General features: G+C 45.1%; 1 protein-coding gene across 1 annotated transcript; it reads left to right on the top strand.

Annotated features, from left to right (window-relative positions):
- Positions 1 to 1,500: 1,500 nt before the first annotated feature.
- LOC133119312 (G/T mismatch-specific thymine DNA glycosylase-like) lies at positions 1,501 to 8,232 on the top strand. Its single transcript, XM_061229846.1, has 10 exons — positions 1,501 to 1,635; positions 2,402 to 2,522; positions 3,179 to 3,468; positions 4,111 to 4,180; positions 4,286 to 4,421; positions 4,699 to 4,781; positions 4,896 to 4,990; positions 6,943 to 7,114; positions 7,521 to 7,643; positions 8,180 to 8,232. Exons 2-10 carry the CDS (start codon positions 2,405 to 2,407, stop codon positions 8,230 to 8,232), a joined length of 1,140 nt encoding a protein of 379 aa, XP_061085830.1. The 5' UTR covers positions 1,501 to 1,635; positions 2,402 to 2,404.
- The last annotated feature ends 9,024 nt before the right edge of the window (positions 8,233 to 17,256 follow it).

A 17,256-nucleotide genomic window follows, 5' to 3' on the forward strand; every position in this document is an offset into this window, starting at 1 on the left:
AATCAATCAGGATAATTCCCACACCTGTAGCTTTTCAGAGGCAATCAAATGGCTGAAATCCTTTTCTTGGCCTTCTTTTCAGCGTTTGCCATTGTCGTCTTCATGAAATGCATATTCATTAGGGGTGTTTCACTGCCTATTTATAGGCAACTGTGGGCGGGACATGAAGCTGGCAAAGGTGCGCCACATTTAGAGTTGATTGTGATTTATAAAGGAAAACTGGCATGGGACGTGCCTGTGCACTGTTTTATGAATCAGAATATTTTTGTGCGTACGCACGTCCTGGGTTTCATGCCTACGCAACCTTTTGACGTGAATCCTACGCACAGTTTTATAAATGAGGCCCCAGGTTTCTCCGGTCTGAATCGGTTGCTTATTTTAAGGTGGAGACGAAAGCCAGCACACCCTGCGGCTCTCCAGGACCAGGGTTGCCGACCCCTGCTCTATACAAACATCATCTAATATATTATGCAAATTAATCCGGCGATTCTCAGTATATTTGCGGTGGTGGGTTCTATTGCCGCCAAGGTGTATCTGGCATGATTTGGCAAATGTGACAAATGGAATATGTATGTTAATTACTCTTGCGTGTTGTGACGATTAGGCCTATAGATTTTACTGTTCAAGTTGGAGTTGCGCTGTCTGCTGCTTTCATTGCCATTTCAGTCCCGTTTCCGACTATTACGCACTTTCTAGATTTCATTCACCTGTGATTCGCACATTTACCCATGCTGCCACTAGATGGTGGTAAATGGCTCAAGCATTTGCTGTGGTACCCTTCATAGATGTCTGGAGTACCTCACTGGTGTGGCGTCCACACTCCACACTCACCAATTGAGTCTATTGTTTCACCTGGATCTAAATCAATAAATGTTACCCATTTCATACGAATTATTTGCAATCTAGCACAATAGGTTTTATTTGCAGCATGCCCAGTTTTTTTTGTCTAGTTGCTTGAGTGTAAATGCCTTTACCAAGGGCTGTAGATATAAGGTCCATATGTGACCAGATACACACCTTCAAGCTGAAGAATGGAATGAAAACCTGCATACTCGTCCTACATGGCATTTGACCAGGCACCTCTGGGATAGTCTATTGTTGGATTTGTTACCCATGCCAACGCAGATACTTTAATTCACGTGATTACTAGGGAGACTATGGCAAGCCCTTTTAACATAACGGATGGAGTTAATTTATGACTAGTCGAAACGCTAATTTAACATGTATCCAGCAACATTTTGACTCGTGAAAATGCAAACTTAAATGTTAAATAAAAGTCACATTGCTACACAAATATCTGTCACAAGCCAACACTGAGGACCCCCTTTCTATGCCTTGTAATATCACTATCGACTATACCCTTTATCCCATGGCCACTTGCATTTTTGCTTTAATCATAGAGCGTATACGGGGTTCAGTGATATAACATTTCAATTAAAAAATAAATAAAAATAAAGTTCCGCTGCCTAAATCCACTCCCACATGCACGCGTCACACCATTCCGGTGGCTGAGTTGAGGTCGGTTTGGAAAGCTCGCTTTGTGTCCGTACTGGGGCGTTATCCCCGTCACTTTGTTTTATTTTATCATTTACTTCAATTTCATTAAAACTCACATTCCGAGTGCATTTCTAACAGGTATGCAACTGACAAGTGTGTTTACGTGTGCTTGGCTTAGTTAGCTTGAATAAACGGACGCATAGCCTATTATTAGCTAACTAACTGTTAGCCAGCTAGCCGACTTAAGACAACTGTCAGTTGGCCATTCGTTGAATAAAGTGTGGTCGCTGTAAGAACTTGTTACTTGCGAGTTTGGCAATATCCTCTAATACATTTGAGTAACCATTTCTTTGTTGCTATGTCTGCAATGTATGAAATGTAACGTTAGGTTGAAGCTAACGTTAGCTGTAGTAGCGAGGTTCCTTAGAGCTCGGTGGTTTTTCATTTAGAGCCAAGTTAGCTGGCAGTGTTACAACGACAATAGCGAGGTTAGGTTGCAAAAATATCTGTTACATCAATTTCACGTTAGCATAATATTATTGCATTTGTTGAGCAAACTAGCGTAACGCTTGCAGGGTAAATATAAAGAAGAGCATCGTTACCGGCTCCCGTAATTTACATAGCTTGCGTCATACACCACGCTGCACGTGTTAGTTTTCTGTCTAGCTGACTATGCGCCCTGCTAACGTTGTAATGTAAATATAAAACACATTCGTATGACTTAAATGTATTTAGCTAACTAACGTTAGTTGTTTTTCATATACTGAACAACGTCCTCGTCTAAGCGCTGTTATTCTATGAATCTGATACGCTAGACTGAAAAGTGTTACATTAAAACTTATACATATGTTACAACGGCACAGCTATTAGCTATTATATTATTTTTGTCAATTCCGCTGTCGAGGGCATGCAGATAGCCAACGCAGCGAACATCATAGAGGACCTCGGTGGCAACGGAGTGGTGATTGAGATGAGTGACCACCAAGAGATACCCACTCCCGCCGAACCTCCTGCACCAGCTGAAGGTATTCTGGAAAGTCACTGAATTGACATGCTCTCGTTTAGCTGGCGTATTTAGCCGCTTGCTGCTTTTTGTTTGCTGTTTATTAAAATTCTTGATAAAAGTGAGCCAGCCATCACTTGTTAATAAAATTCCACCAACACACCGGCCTGCCACCAAAAGTCCAGGAGAATTTCACACTTTCACAAGAATACGTTCATCTGCTTCTCTGTCTGAGTCTTTACAACAGCCTATAATATAAAACTATATTCTACAGAGAGGGACATTGTTAACAATCATTTGCCAGTTTGACTTAAACAGTCAGGTAGAGAAAAATCGTAATTGGTTATCACTAGTAGCCATGTTTTTTGCTTGTGTAAAAAAAAATAGACCAAAAATAAAAACACACAGCTAGCGGTGGTTTCTTTTTTTCTTTCTCGGAAACAGACTTGTTAAATGCAGATTAGTCAACCTCTGGTGATATTTTAAACCCCGATTGAGATATGTGGTTTTAATGAGTGCAGCTTGAAAGTGTCCAGAAATCCACCCCCAAAAGTTGCATGTACAAGAAATAGCTCGAGAAACAGTAGATGCTAATATAGCATTAGACTAGCCAACTCTTTGGTGGGTCCTGTGGCTGGCTTAAGGGGGTTTAATGGCCTTGCCTCTTTCTCTCGACAGCTCCGATGAAGACTAGGGGGAAGAGAGGAAGACCTCTGAGCAAGGAGCCCAAGCCAGGACCCAAGCCCAAAAAGACGAAAGTGGGGAAACAACCAAAGCCAAAATCTGGCCCCCAGCCCAAGAAGGGCAAGAAGACCAAGGGCAAAGAAGGCAAGGGGGGAGAGCAGAAGATCGATGAAGCCTTCAAGAAGGTGAGGCGGAAGGTGGACCGATTCAAGGGCATGACGGAGGCTGAGGTCATGACCAAAACCCTGCAGGACATCCTCACCCACAACCTGGACTTTGTCATCGTGAGTCTGCCTTATCTTCTGACAGTGCGCTTTTGGTTCTCATGCCAGGAGCCTTGCTATAGGTGGACTTAAAAAAAAAAAAAAATCCTACCAGAGTGTTGTCGTCAACAGAGCTACCTTTCTGAAGTGTGTTTCATATCATAATAATAATAACAATAATTATAATAATACATTTTATTTGTGAAATGCTTTTCCCAAGCGCAAAGCACCGTACAGTACAAGCAAATAAAAATACAAAACACAACCAAATAGTGAACGAGTAAAAACGAGCAAGTTTCTTCCGTTAAACTTTTGTCTCTCCATATTCCTGTAGTATTGTGAGACGCCAGAAGATTGTATTGACTGCAGATTGGTAAATGGTTGGCATTTATATAGGGCCTTTATCCAAAGCGCTGTACAATTGATGCTTCTCATTCACCCGTTCATACACACACTCACACACCGACGGCAATTGTCAGCCATGCAAGGCCCCGACCAGCTCGTCAGGAGCATTTAGGGGTTAGGTGTCTTGCTCAGGGACACTTCGACACAGCCCGGGCGGGGGATCGAACCGGCAACCCCCCGGTTGCCAGACGACTGCTCTTACTGCCTGAGCCATGTTGCCCAGATTGGTCAATTGCTAACACTGAGTTTTCTTGTCAGATTGGAATCAATCCTGGACTGATGGCGGCCTACATTGGACGGTGGTTTCCAGGCCCAGGAAACCATTTCTGTAAGTAGCAGACTCCCATTTTGTTTGCTATGTATCGTATTAACTTCTTTTACATTTATTTTTGGTCACTCGGTCATTAATGAATATTATCGTTGCCGCCTTCAGGGAAGTGCCTGTTCTTATCGGGGATCACTGAAGTCCAGCTCAACCACATGCACGACCAGTCTCTGCCCGAGAAGTATGGGATCGGCTTCACCAACATGGTGGAGAGGACCACTCCGGGAAGCAAGGACCTCTCAAAGTAAGACGGGGCGGGAATAGAACATCTCCCCCTTTGCCTGGTTGGCCCATACTTTTTACTCTTGTAAAAACACCAATCAGACAGAGGTTAAGTAACTGGTCCCAATCCAATGTCTGGCAGCAACGCACAAGATCCACTCTTTGCGTAGTTCTGTATAATCCTGTTTTTCAAAAGTACTGTACCGTGAAATATTTTAATGAGACAAATTATCTATAAATTGTAAACGGGGAATTCCCAATGCACTGAGCACTCGCTTGTTCGATGTGTTCCCCTGCAGCAAAGAGCTGCGGGAGGGCGGCAAGACTCTGGTGGAGAAACTGAAAAAATACAAGCCTCTCATCGCAGTCTTCAATGGCAAATGTGAGTAGAGCTGATTATTTCTCCCCGATAAATCTTGATAGTTCAGGATTTTAACCTCATCAGATCTCTAGCTGTTAAACCTGGCAGAATAAACCGCTGTCCGTTTGTCTTCAGGTATTTACGAAATGTTCAGCCGAGAGATCTTCGGGTTCAAGCCGAAGAAGCTGGAGTTTGGTGTACAGCCGCAGAAGGTTCCGGACACGGAGACGGTAGGGACCCAGGGCTGCTGAGGTGAAGATGATTTCAGCTGAATTACACAGGCACGTTTGTGCCCTCAGACTTGGAGTGGAGTCGAAGTCACTCATAACCAAACAAACTCGTCTTGAAGTACACAGTACTGTGCAAATGTTTTTGGCAGGTGTGAAAAAATGCTGTAAAGTAAGAATGCTTTCAAAAAGAGAAATGTTAATCGTTTATTTTTTATCAATTAACAAAATGCAAAGTGAGTGAACAGAAGAAAAGTCTAAATCAAATCAATATTTGGTGTGACCACCCTTTGCCTTGAAACCCGCATCAATTCTTCTAGGTACACTTGCACAAAGTCAGGGATTTCGCAGGCAGATGGTCAGGTGCGTGATTAACCAATTATACCAAACAGGAGCTAATGATCATCAATTTAATATGTAGGTTGAAACACAATAATTAATTGAAACAGAAATAGCTGTGTAGGAGGGTTAAAACTGGGTGAGGAACAGCCAAACTCTGCTTCCAAGGTGAGGTTGCTGAAGACAGTTTAATGTCAGAAGTCATACACCATGGCAAGACTGAGCACAGCAACAAGACACAAGGTAGTTATACTGCATCAGCATGGTCTCTCCTAGGCAGAAATTTCAAGGCAGACAGGTTTCCAGATGGGCTGTCCAAGCTCTGTTGAAGAAGCACCAGGAAACGGGTAACGTTGCGGACCGTAGATGCAGAGGTTGGCCAAGGGAACTTAGTGCAGCAGATGAGACACATCATGCTTATTTCCCTTTGCCATCAGCTCAGAATTGGCAGGTACACTCATCTACTGTGCGGAGAAGTCTGGTCAGAAGTGGTCTTCATGGAAGAATCACGGCCAAAAAGCCATACCTCCGATGTGGAAACAAGGCCAAGCGACTCAGCTATGCACAAAAACACAGGAACTGGGGTGTAGAAAAATAGCAGCAGGTTCTCTGGAGTGATGAGTCAAAATTTTAAATATTTGGCTGTAGCAGAAGGCAGTTTGTTCGCCGAAGGGTTGGAGAGCAGTAGAAGAAGGGCTGGAGAGTGTCTGCAGGCAACAGTGAAGCATAATGGAGGTTCCTTGCCATTTGGGGCTGCATTTCTGCAGGTGTAGTTGGGGATTTGGTAATTAGAATTAATTGTCTCCTCAATGCTGAGAAGTACAGGCAGATACTTATCCATCATGCAATACCATCAGGGAGGCATCTGATTGGCCCCAAATGTATTCTGCTGCAGGGCAACGACCCCAACCTTACAGCCAATGTCATTAAGAACTGTCTTCAGCGTAAAGAAGAACAAGGTATCCTGGAAGTGATGGTATGGCCCCCACAGAGCCCTGATCTCAACATCAACAAGTCTGTCTGGGATTACATGAAGAGACAAGCATTTGAGGCTGCCTAAATCCACAGAAGAACTGTGGCTTGTTCTCCTGGATGTTTGGAACAACCTACCTGCCGAGCTCCTTCGAAAACTGTGTGCAAGTATACCTAGAAGAATTGATGCTGTTTTGAAGGTAAAGGGTGGTCACACCAAATATTTATTTGATTTAGATTTTTCTTCTGTTCATTCACTTCTTCTGTTCATGCATTTTGTTAATTGATAAAAATAAACATTTCTATTTTTTAATGTATTCTTATTTTACAGCATTTTTTTCACACCTACCTAAATCCTTTGCACAGTACTGTATATGTATATATATTTATATATGTATATATAAAAAAAAAAGTATAAAATTGTAATACTTTTCACACCATAGTTTTTTCCCCCCCCGTCTACTTCCTTGTTTATTGTGTACCAATAGGCGTGTATGTCAATCAAATGTCTGTCAAAAGTCCCTCCAATCATTATCCTTTTCGTTGAACATTATCCGTTTCGCTCGCGTACACATATCGCTGAAGGTCGTCTGTAAGTGGAGTCACATGATCAGCAGCTTCTGACCACTCCACATTTCCGGCAGGTGTGCTACCTGATGCCCTCGTCGAGTGCCCGCTGTACCCAGTTCCCCCGCGCCCAGGACAAGGTGCAGTTCTTCCTCAAGCTGAAGGACCTGAGGGACCAGCTCAAGGGCGTGGCCAAGAACAAGGAAGTGGAGGAAATAAAGTACACCTTTGACCTGGACCTGGCCAAAGGTGAGCACACAGCTGAGGAGGTTAAAACTACATTACCCAGCATGCTACTGGGGCTAGAAAAAATGTGTCCAGAGGTCCATCCATTTTAGGGAACAAGGAAGAACAATCATAATTGCAACAGGTGAACCTTTATTATTTTTAGGAGGTGCAAAAGTATATTAAATAGCTTTCAAAAACTGATGCACTGAATAGCGTGACTGCATTGTGACATACACTCAGACGTGCACATTGTTCACATTTTGTCATTCTAAGTTTTGGTCCTCCCTTCTTTTTTTCCAGTTATGTGCCTTTTGAGAACCTTCTATTTTCAGAAATTCTTGGTACTTCAAGAGAGGATGATTGGTTACACTGGAATGCTTTGAAGATGAATACAAAATAAACATTTTAATTCTCTGGTCTTCTGCAGAGGATGCCAAGCGGCTGGCCATCAAAGAGGAGCAGTACGACCCCGGGTATGAGGAGGCCTTCGGCGGGGGCTACTGTGAGACGGGCCCGGGGGCTGGGCAGAGTAACGGGGCTGGGGAGACGGGTGAGTGTGATGAGGGACTGCATCAGGGAAGAGGCCCACATCCATCTTCACTCACATCCACATCCATCTCCACTCACATCCAAAACCATCTTCACTCACATCCACATCCATCTTCACTCACATCCACATCCATCTCCACTCACATCCACATCAATCTTCACTCACACCCACATCCATCTTCACTCACATCCACATCAATCTTCACTCACATCCACATCCATCTTCACTCACATCCACTTCCATCTTCACTCACACCCACATCCATCTTCACTCACATCCACATCCATCTCCACTCACATCCAAAACCATCTTCACTCACATCCACAGCCATCTTCACTCACATCCACAGCCATCTTCACTCACAGCCACATCCATCTTCACTCACATCCACATCCATCTTCACCCACATCCCAGCTGAATGTAGCTGAATACATAATGATGAGAACCTGCCATTCAGCTCATTCACCATATGTATATTTCGTCTTTTCACAGTTTCATCTTTCTCACTGAATATGTGTGTTTTGCTTCCCCTTCAGAAGGTCCCAGTGCGGTGGCCACACCCCCTCAGCCGGGGGTGGAGACTGCGTAAAGGGAGCGTGGCTTTTAGGACATCATCCTAGTGGGCGGGGCCTGCAGGTTTAATGCGGTTTCGCTGACCCGACACGCTATACCGCGGTTCTGCACTGAGCCAGGGACGGGTCTGTGTGCTGCACCCCACCGTCTGAGTCCATGTGTAGAGCAGGAGGGGGCTGCTGATGACAACCCAGTATGATTTTAAATAAGAGAGAATCATACTGACACTACCTTTTAAACACCTTTTTACAAAACTATTTAACGTAGCTCTTACATTGTTCACTTGATTTAAAAATGCACCATTTAGAGGATAAGTGGATTTTATGGAATGATTTCTTTGTGTGTGTGTTTGTATATATATGTGTGTGTGTGTGTGTGTGTGTGTGTGTGTGTGTGTGTGTGTGTGTGTGTGTTAGTAGGTATACTCGTGCTCTTGGGTCAAAAAGATTTTTCGCCCGTTTCACTAATCATGTTAAATCAGGGAATTGCGATGACTCTTAACTTATTTCATTTTGATGGATATTTGCTTGGCTTCCCTGTGCACTAGTACAACATTTCAGTCCCTTTTCTGATATTCTGTCTGAGTACACAGTAATAAGGGGGAAGCTCACCTCAAATACCACCAATGCAATGGCAGCCATTTTAGCTGGGTCTGGAATATTCATAATGGTGTAACGCCAATGAAAAGGGCACATCTCTTCAATTAATATTTACGGAATAAATGTTAATTTAGCACCAGAAATTCCCCAGGCCTCAGAGAGGGCAGAAGAAATGCGGGAGCTTTAGCTTCTGGTTGCTGTGGAGACTGGCGAGTTCATACTACAGTGTTTACATCTCTAGGTGCTGAACATTTTGTCTGTGTTAGTAGCACAGAGGCCGAAAAAGAGAAGCATTTTCACCTCTGCTTGTTAACTTGGTCACCAGGAATCCTCTCGTCACCTGTTACACTTCCTTTGGCTGCTGCAGTTGTCTAATCTGCTCTAGTTTTTGCGCAAGAGGAGCTGAACATTTGTTTGGAAGAGGCGGCCTTAAAGTACTCCAAACTGCGCGAGACAGACTCACAAAGCCAGTGTACTGCTAGAGATGATTTCAAATGGAAGGTAGCGGTTTGAGTGACCCGGGGGTCCCCTGAAGCAGCAGACAGGTACCGGGTGGCCAGAAGGGCTGCGGCTTCGGCAGTCGCTGAAGCAAAAACCCGGGCATGGGAGGAGTTCGGGGAGGCTATGGAGAAGGACTTTCGGTTGGCCTCGAGGAAGTTCTGGCAAACCATCTGACGACTCAGAAAGGGAATGCGGGGCTTGTCTCAGGCTGTTTTCAGGAGGGGAGGAGAACTGCTGACCCAGACTGGGGATGTTGTCGGGTGGTGGAAAGAGCACTTCGAGGGGCTCCTGAACCCGAACAACACGTCCTCTGTGGAAGAGGTCGAGCCCGAAGACTCGGGGAAATCTGCAACTATATCCCTGGCGGAAGTTGCTGAGGTAGTCAAAAAGCTCCTCAGCAGCAAGTCGCCGGGTGTGGGTGAGATTCGCCCTGAGATGCTGAAGGCTCTGGACATTATTGGGCTGTCTTGGCTGGCACGCCTCTTCAGTGTTGCGTGGAGGTCGGGGACAGTACCTGCAGAGTGGAAGACCAGGGTGGTGGTCCCCATTTTTAAGAAGGGGGGGACCGGAGGGTGTGCTCCAATTATCGGGGTATCACACTCTTCAGCCTCCCTGGGAAAGCTTACTCTAGGGTGCTGGAAAGGAGGCTCCGATCGATGGTCGAACTTCGGATTCAGGAGGAGCAATGTGGCTTCCGTCCTGGTCGTGGAACAGTGGACCAGCTCTTTACCTTGGCGGGGTTGCTGGCGGGGTCATGGGAGTTTGCCCATCCAGTCCACATGTGCTTTGTGGACTTGGGGAAGGCTTTCGACCGTGTCCCCCGGGGAACCCTGTGGCGGGTACTGCGGGAGTATGGGGTACCAGGCCCGTTGTTACGAGCCATCCGGTCCCTGTATAACCACACTGAGAGCTGTGTCCACATCCTCGGCACAAAGTCAAGCACATTTCCAGTGGGTGTTGGACTCCGCGAAGGTTGCCCCTTGTCACCGGTCCTGTTTGTGATATTCATGGACAGGATCTCAAGGCGCAGCCGAGGTGAGGAGAGTGTCCGGTTTGGTGACCTCAGAATCGCGTCTCTGCTTTTTGCAGATGACGTGGTTCTGCTGGCTTCATCGGACCGTGACCTTCAGCATGCACTGGAGCGGTTTGCAGCCGAGTGTGAAGCGGCCGGGATGAGAGTCAGCACCTCCAATTCCGAGGCCATGGTTCTCTGCCAGAAAACGGTGCATTGCTCCCTCCAGGTTGGGAACGAGTCATTGTCCCAAGTGACGGAGTTCAAGTATCTTGGGGTCTTGTTCACGAGTGAGGGTAGAAGGGAGCGTGAGATTGACAGGCGGATCGGTGCAGCGTCAGCAGTAATGCGTGCATTGCACCGGACTGTTGTGGTGAAGAGGGAGCTGAGCCGGAAGGCGAAGCTCTCGATTTACCGGTCGATCTACGTCCCAACCCTCACCTATGGTCACAAGCTTTGGGTAGTGACCGAAAGAACGAGGTCGCGTATACATGCGGCCGAAATGAGCTTCCTCCGTAGGGTGGCTGGGCTCAGCCTTAGAGATAGGGTGAGGAGCTCGGACATCCGGAGGGAGCTCGGAGTAGAGCCGCTGCCCTTTCGCCTCGAAAGGAGCCAATTGAGGTGGTTCGGGCATCTGTTCAGGATGCCTCCCTTTGGAGGTTTTCCGGGCTCGTCCAACTGGCCGGAGACCCCGAGGTAGACCCAGAACCCGCTGGAGAGATTATATATCTCTCCTGGCCTGGGAACGCCTTGGGATCCCCCAGGAGGAGCTGGAATGTGTTGCTGGGGAGAGGGACGCCTGGAATACCCAGCTTAGCTTACTGCCACCGCAACCCGATTCTGGATAAGCGGGTGATAATGGATGGATGGATGGATGGATGGATGTTTTGAGTGGCTATAATGATTTTGTTGTGTTTTCCCAAAAGGTTACTGCTACCGTTGCCTCTGAAAAGTGAAATGGTACTTCCAGAAACGCCCTCTTAGCCCTGTGGTGAATGGAGAATGACTCTGTTAATAGGCATCTTCAGGGTGCCAAGATACAGTGAACAACATGCACTCTTACACAGGAACACATGCACTTATCTCACTGCTGCTCTCTCTTACAATGGTGCTTTCGGACGACATTTGGTGAAACTGTAGTTCTTATGTTTTTGTACTGTATTTTAGTTGTTTGGTTTGGTCGTAGCTTTGGGATGGACGCTGGTCTCTTACATTCTGATGCTGTGAACTCACGTACACCCGAAGCAAGGAGCTGAGAATCATCAGAAGAACCGGACAATGGTTTTGAGTTCTTACTTCAGCATTCCAAAGTGATGTTCATGAACAGTGTCCTCACATGTCTATATTTCCCTGAAGAATTCCGAGAGGTACCGGAATGTCACCGGCAGCTATTCCGACCACATGGACGTCTGCAGTGTGCTGGGGACGGAGTTGTTTATCTGAAATGTGGTTTAAATGTGGAAATGTGACTTAAATGTCAGGAAAAAATAAAAAGTCATTGGAGATGTTGTAACAGCACTTTATTTTGGTGCTAGTAATTTTTCCATCTCGTCAAGTATGTTGTTACTGTATGGCATGTTAGCATTGCTTATGGATGTTGGTAAGTTATTACTGTATGGCATATTTGCATTTCTTATGGATGCTGCTAAGTTGTTACTGTATGAAATTGTTGTGGTTTTCCAATCGAAAACAAATATTCCCAGACTTTGTGTCGAATTTCTTTAAAGTTTTTCAATAAAAAGGATGAGGCAGAATCTTCCAGAATATCAGACTTTATTCTCTAACAGCGATCCTAAAGCTGTGGTGTGCCGAGTGGCCCAAAATGCGTTAAGTTACAAACAGGCTTTTATACAATTTCCTAATTTTATTATTTCAAACCAAACAGGTGTCTCACGCCACAATAACTTCATAACACGTGATTAGGATAGTAAACTCTGATTGGTTTGACACCAATTGGGCTTAGTATTGTGGAATCAGTGTGGTTCTAAAAATATATGTTCCACCCACCATTTCCTCGCAGGACCCACTCCTCAAACCCTTGCTCCCCTCTCGGACCATTCCAGCTCACGGGGGACCTCAAGTGGTCTTTCTGTTTCGTGCATAGGAATGTGAGTGGCTTTATTAAGTGTATTCAAACAGTGAGTGGCTTCATACAACAATATACTCTCATATATCTAGATGGTTATGTATTGTCTATGCATGTCTGTTCATCAGATTTATCTGGATCGAAGTGCATTTTACCAATCATGAGTGCATATATTGATTTCACATTTGTGACTATCAATCGCATTACAGTATTACATTGAAACTAGCATTATGTATGCTCGTGAGTTGTTATTGTATGGCATGTTAGCATGTCTTATGGATGCTGGTTGGTTGGTACTGTATGGCATGTTAGCATGTCTTATGTATGCTTGTGAGTTGTTACTGTATGGCATGTTAGCATGTTTTATGTATGCTTGTGAGTTGTTACTGTATGGCATGTTAGCATGTCTTATGGATGCTGGTTGGTTGGTACTGTATGGCATGTTAGCATGTCTTATGTATGCTTGTGAGTTGTTACTGTATGGCATGTTAGCATGTCTTATGTATGCTCGTGAGTTGTTACTGTATGGCATGTTAGCATGTCTTATGTATGCTTGTGAGTTGTTACTGTATGGCATGTTAGCATGTCTTATGGATGCTGATAAGTTGTTACTGTATGGCATGTTGGCATGTCTTATGGATGCTGGTAAGTTGTTACCATAGTCATTCCACCACTGAGGAACCACAACGGAAGACAGGCGTGAACGTGCAGCTCGACCGCCAGGTGCTGGTTGTGAGGGAACCATAAGGCAACCAGAGCTGGCAGACCGGAGGGGTCTAGCTGGGGAGTAGAGAGTGATTAAGGATTGTATGTTAGGTGCGGCAGTCCCCTTAGCAGCCTGAAATGCCAACACTAGGGCCTTGAATCGGATGTGTGCGGCAATAAGAAGCCAGTGGAGGCCGATGAGGAGCGGGGTGACATGAGCCGACCTGGGCTGACTGGTGATCAGGCGGGCTGCAGCATTCTGGGCTTGATGGCACACACTGGGAGGCCGGCTAGGAGGTAATCCAGGCGGGAAACATTTGAACATTTGGGCTGCCAGACTTGAGGGGTGTTGACCACTCTAATTTGAGTTTGTTTCCCTGGCTCCGCAGGAGGCTTGGCGGAACAAACAGCAGAGAGAAGAGGCGCTGAAGGTTTACGAGGAGAAGAAGGTGCAGACTTACCAGATGCTGTGTAAAAAGACCAGGAAGGGCCAGCCCTGCCTCAACCTGCGGATGGAGTACCTCCTTCAGAAAATCCACAATAAGACCCAAAACCAGGCCAAGTGACCGACAGCTTTTTAACTGTCACCCCCTCCCCCCACTGGGCCTGGTCGCCCATGATACTGAGACAGGTAAACACAGCACACACCTGAGTTCAGCCGGCCTGGGAGCTGTAGACACATCCCTGTGAAATGAAACCATTCTGGGGCATGCGACTGAATGCTGGGCTGACGGAAGAGGAGAATTTAGTCCTTTGCCACTTTGTCCTGGGTAATGGTGTTTTTACCACGTCTTTGCTCCAGCCGATGAATGCGGTGTTTGAACGTGTCACGTTCTTGGTTATCGTTTCGGACTGAAATTGAAGCTATCAGGCGGAAACGGAATAAAGCAGCCATTTAGCGCAATCTAAATATGTCTGGCTTTTGTTTTGCAATGCCCAGGTTTAAAATGTAAACTTGACGTGTCTGCTTAAATGTTGCGGTTTTGAGTTTTTCTTTTTTTCGCCCTTTAAAGAGGTAGGCTATTCTGTTCTTCTAAAAATAGTTTTTCACTTTTTAATAGGATGGTGAATGATTGTCTGTGTCACAGAACATCGACAATTCTTTTTCAGTGTACCTTCACTGTATACCACAAGGTGGCAGCAGACCACGAGAAGCCCTTTAATGACACCGCAGGCACCCCGTCGTGATTCACACAGCTTCCCAAATCAGGGTCCAGGGGTACGAAAATATTAATGCTTTTTATAATATTTTTATGGTTCCAACTTTCACACCTATTTTTCACTTTCAGATTAAATTTGCCAACGTCGTCAAAGCCAATGGATGGGATTGAACATTCGCTTGGTCCTCTTCTTTTTAGAAACTGCTCAAAACCACCCATTCAGTTCTGATCTGTCTATTCCAGCTTTCAACAAGCACCAGGTGATTTAAAGAACAAGTGTAGCTGGTGCAGTGCACCTTAGTAACATTGTGTGCCGGCATGTTTAAAACCTGCTTTTACAACTGCTGTAGGACGCAGCCAATTTAATTTATGAGGCTCTATGAAATTCCACACTGAATACTAAGTTTGTGAATATGTTGTCCCGAATGGGCGCAAAAGTGCCAATATCATCTTAATCACATCTGTATAGCCCTCAAGAGAACACAGAATGTCAAACACAGAGTCCTCGGTCATCATTCCGCATGATGGTAAAATCGACATCCATTCTCAAACCAACCGAAAGTTCGATCCCACCAACTGGCTTTGATGAAATTGGCTAATCAACACAGAAATAAATACATTACCATAAATTACCCTGTAAATACATCAGTACATGTGGAAATAAATACAGTGGGAAATACATTAACATTATAAAGTTATGAATTTTGTACTCTAACCATATGTATGTGTACATTTTGCTTTTTCATGAATTTTGCCAGTTGCACATTTTTGAATAAAGAAAAGGCACAGCAGTATTTGGGAATGTGTGGAACACTCCCCAAAACAGTTGTTAACAAAATGTGAACTTCAGTGGTTTTGGAGGAGTTGGTACACTAGACTTTCAGATGAGACGTTAAACCGAGGTACCGAGGTCATTAATGATCCCATGACACTTTTGATACAGAGTAGGGGGTTCTCCGGTCCCTGATTGAATTGGCTAAAACATAACTAGGTCTCTCCCTCTCCAGCTGGTGTGCGGTGAGCATTCTGGCACAAAATGGCCACCGTTGCATCACCCAGGTGGGTGCTGCACGTTGGTGGTGGTTGAGGCGAGCTCCCCCTCATCACTATAAAGCGCTTTGAATGTGAGAAAAGCGCGATATTAATGAAGCTATCTTATCTAGACACAGTGCTTTTCTGAATAAGCTCCTTTTTCCTTAGAGATTGATTAACTTTTAGAAGAACATTGTATGTTCATTTTGGTTTCAGTATTGCTTTTTTCCAGGGATTCCCGTGCGGACAGCTGCAGACCCCGTGCCCGTCAGGATCGTGGCCAGCGGCCGAATAATGAAATCAAGCGGCTGCTTTGAAGTGGAGAATCGTGTGAGATTAATAAGCCTCTTGACAGAACCCAGCTGTAAACACAATGCGGGAGATCACGGGTTCATCCGTCTCTTTGTCTGCGAGTGGTCCGAGGGCCTGAATGATATCGAGTGTGCCAGGGGCCGGGAATAATTCGCAAGCTCGTTTCTTTGAGGTATTGGGGTATGGAGAGGACAGCAGCGCCTAAGGAAAAAGTACACTGACGATAATGAACAATTTAGTGAATATTCTCCTCTGGTGCTTTGACGAGAGAAAGAGCTCATTAAGAGTGTTTAGTTCATTGTGAGTTTCCTAATTTCACCATTACAGACACACTCAAACCACGGCTCCACGGTTTATCTATGATGAGCTAAAGGTTTGCCAGATTTTCCTCGATATAACGTAACACAACGGCGAAAACGGGCCATTCGGCCCAGCAATGCTCGCCTTGTCCTACAACTAAAGTGTGCCTGCTGCTTAGTCTACCTAAAATCTAAACAGTGTCTTGCACTGTTTCGAGCCTGGTTTTGAAGACCCCCAGTATACTGGTGTTCAGATAAACCCAAGGAGGAAGTTTGGAAACTGAAATCTGAAAACTGAAGATGGTGGATTTCGATGTTTTATGTGACCTTTCCGGCATATTCACAAGGCTTTTTGCTTCACAGTGTGACGGGTGGTTGCAAACTTGCCAAGAAGAGGAGGCAAGTGCATGCTGTCCCCACAGATGGTGAGGGAGGCAACGACCCAAGGTTCAAGAATGGCAGCGATTGGCTGCATCTTGGGGTCTGCAAGTCTCAAAAATAGTCATGAAACACAACCTCCATCCCAACACTCTTTGGAAGGGAGGCAAGAAGTAAGTGTTCGCTGAGCAACCATAAACAAAACCAAGTGTCTGGTGTTTGCCAAACATCATTGGGAGTATGACTGGACGCGAGTGCTGTCAAATATGGCCGTGGGTAATTGATGTTTTGGAGACGTTTTGCTGCCAGTTGTCCTGGGGCACTATTTAAGAGCAATGGCACAATTCATTCAACAAAGTACTGGGACATTTTTCGTAAATCTCGTTATCTCTGCTAGGAAGCTTAGACTTGGTCATAAGTAGCGAGACTGCAAACATGCATCAATGCTTTAATCCACACATAATGGCTTTGTGAAAACAACATCCATGTTCTGCAATGGCAATCCCAGTCTCCACTTAAATCCCATCAAAAACCTGTGGTCTGGATGGAAGACGGGTGCATAAGCGCAACCCCGAGGATATAAATGATTCTGAAAGGTTATGCATGGAGCAAGAGTCAAGAGTCACGTCCTCCGAATGTGTCCTCTAACCTTATCAGAAATTTATGGCTGTCATCAATGCCAGGGATGTTTGCACAAAGTATTACACCAGGCGTGCCAAAAACCTGTTTTTTTACTTTCAAGTACTTTTTTTTTTTTTTTTTTTTACTTTCTTTTATTTTCGTTCTACTTTATATTTTTTCCATATTTATCAAGGGTGCCAATAATTCTGGAGCCCACTATATATTGTTTCTGTTATCTGACAAACCAAGTCTTATTTTTTTTCTGTTTTGTGACATATTTTGCCTGGTATATGGAATGGAAAGCAGAGAGAGACACATCCAGACGTCAAATGTCT

Source organism: Conger conger, chromosome 19, assembly GCF_963514075.1.
Source record: "Conger conger chromosome 19, fConCon1.1, whole genome shotgun sequence".
NCBI classification, from domain to species: domain Eukaryota; kingdom Metazoa; phylum Chordata; class Actinopteri; order Anguilliformes; family Congridae; genus Conger; species Conger conger.